The sequence below is a fragment of the Penaeus japonicus genome, unplaced genomic scaffold (assembly GCF_977035675.1).
Source record: "Penaeus japonicus unplaced genomic scaffold, GWHDUDI00000001_assembly GWHDUDI00000013, whole genome shotgun sequence".
NCBI classification, from domain to species: Eukaryota; Metazoa; Arthropoda; class Malacostraca; order Decapoda; family Penaeidae; genus Penaeus; species Penaeus japonicus.
Window position 1 is genome coordinate 35140970 of NW_028234415.1, and position 2500 is coordinate 35143469.

At 35.3% G+C, this 2500-nt stretch overlaps 1 protein-coding gene across 1 annotated transcript in view; it reads left to right on the top strand.

Annotated features, from left to right (window-relative positions):
* Window positions 1–1120, top strand: part of LOC122258650 (leucine-rich repeat-containing protein 42) — a 1733-nt gene extending 613 nt beyond the window's left edge. The window contains exon 1 of the mRNA XM_043024728.2: window positions 1–1120. This exon is cut by the window's left edge and continues 613 nt beyond it. Within this exon, the coding sequence (XP_042880662.2) occupies window positions 1–577 (577 nt within the window). The 3' untranslated portion in view covers window positions 578–1120.
* The last annotated feature ends 1380 nt before the right edge of the window (window positions 1121–2500 follow it).

Sequence of the window (2500 nt, forward strand, 5' to 3'; positions counted from 1 at the left end):
GTCTGAAAATAAAGTAGGATTAAAGACGTTGAAGTCCTTGTCAAGCTTCCCACGTCTCAAGAATATCCGGATGTCCATCGCACATTCCTTGAAAAACCTGCAGCCCAAATTCACGCAGGAGTGGACCGAGACCTTAAAGAGACTTGGGTTTAAGATATTACCCAGAGATGTTGAATTTGCAGGTCATATTACAACTGTTGGCTGGGGTTCGAAGATCATTACTGCATGGGAGAAGGAAATTGAGGAACTGGAAAGGGTCAGGCAAGAGAAAGTATTTAAGAAAAACCAGGGATTCTATTCTCATTCTCTGAAACGAGCAGAATTGGCCTTTACCAAACCAAGAACTAAAACGGAGACTTATGAAACGTACACCTATGTGAAAAGACAGAAAGAAAATGCAGTCAGCTTACCTGGAAATTATTGTGACTCGCGAGGTGATAAAAATTATGGCTACAGACTCAGTAGTAAGAAAAGAAGTATTGAGAATTTGAAGTCTTTGCAGCTTACTGAAGAGCCACTTCTCAAGAAGCAGAGAGTTGATGTTGATGTGGATATTCTTAAAATGTATTTGAAATAGGTATTTTACTAGATTTCAAGACTATAGAAGAGAGAATCAAGATGTTCCACAGAAAAGAGATGAAGTTGAAGAATTCAGTACCTGATAGAGGGCAGCTTATATTGTTACGTATTTTTATTTCTGTGATATAAAAAGAATAAGCTGCATATTAGGTTAACCTTTTTACGACACTTATCTTTTAAGGTAATGTTAATAAATGTATTAATAGAGGAAAATATACAAGGTAGCAGTCTTATGGAAAAAAAAGAATTGAGGATAGCAAGCTCTGGTGCTGATGTACTACACATTTAAAATAAATTATATAGATATTTATATTATAATAAGTGATATAGATATTTGTATTATAATAAGTGATATAGATATTTGTATTGTAATAAGTGATATAGATATTTATATTGTATCAAGTGATATAGATGATTATTTTGTAAAGTATTTGTAGTTTTTATCCATATTTCCATACATGTTTATCATTAAGTTTTTCAAGTGTAGATCAAAATGCTATCCAAATTTGTTCAGAGGTAATTAATAAACTTTTATAGATGACTTTAAATTGTTTCTTAATTTACCCTTATATATAATTTTCACATAGTCATGGAATTATATTTGTTTAGTTGCTACATGCCAATATGGAAAAAAAAACTGCTTTAGTGGAAATTAAATAATATTACTTATTTAAGAACAAGATATTTTTTCTCAGGTATTTATAATTTAATCACTGGGAATTGTTTTATTCCATATATTAATTGTTATATACTGATGATTATTTGAAGAATTACAAATCAAAGGGAAATTTGTTTCGATTGAAGTTTAATTAGTTGCATTATCAACCTGTAAAGCAAAGGTACACAGGATACAAATTTATTTATTATTATCATCATTGTTATTATCATTCTTATTGCTGTTGTTATTATTCTTTTCATCATCTATAGATACATGTCCTTTATTGCAGTGATGTATATTAAATACAAAATATTTGTATTTTTGTTCCTGCTACTAATGATAAGTGGTTATATGATTTTTTTTTATGAATATGTACTGCACTATGATAACCAGCATACTATTCAATGCAGTAATGTATATTGGATGAAAAAAGGAACATTAATGATTGAGAATGATATTAATTAGTAGTCATGTAGATTATTTTATGAAACTTTAGTATTGTATGATAGATACAATTTCATTTCCATGTTAAATCATCCTTATTTGCCTGCCTGTCTCTCCCATTCTCTTTCTCTCTCTCTCTCTCTCTCTCTCTCTCTCTCTCTCTCTCTCTCTCTCTCTCTCTCTCTCTCTCTCTCTCTCTCTCCTTCTCTCTCCTCTTCCTCTCTCTTCTCTCTTCCTCTCTTTCTCTCTCTCTCTCTCTCTCTCTCCTCTCTCTTCTCTCTCCTCTCTCTCTCTTCTCTCTTCTCTCTTCTCCCTCTCTTTCTCTCTACCCTCTTCTCTCTCTCTCTCTCTCTCTACCCTCTTCTCTCTCTCTCTCTCTCTCTTCTCTCTCTCTCTCTCTCTCTCTCTTCTCTCTCTCTTTCTCTTCTCTCTTCTCTCTCTCTCTCTCTCGCCCCTCTCTCTCTCTCTCTCTCTCTCTCTCTCTCTCTCTCTCTCTCTCTCTCTCTCTCTCTCTCTCTCTCTCTCTCTCTCTCTCTCTCTCTTTTCTCTCTCTTTCTCTTTCTCTCTCTTCTCTCTTCTCCTCTCTCTCTCTCTCTCTCTCTCTCTCTCCTCTCCCTCTCTCTCTCTCTCTCTCTCTTCTCTCTCTCTCTCTCTCCCTCTCTCTCTCTCTCTCCTCCTCCTCTTCTCTCTCTCTCTCTCTCTCTCTCTCTCTCTCTCTCTCTCTCTCTCTCCCTCTCTCCCTCTCTCTCTTCTCTCTCTCTCTCTCTCTCTCTCTCTCTCTCTCTCTCTCTTCTCTCTCTCTCTCTCTCTCTCTCTCTC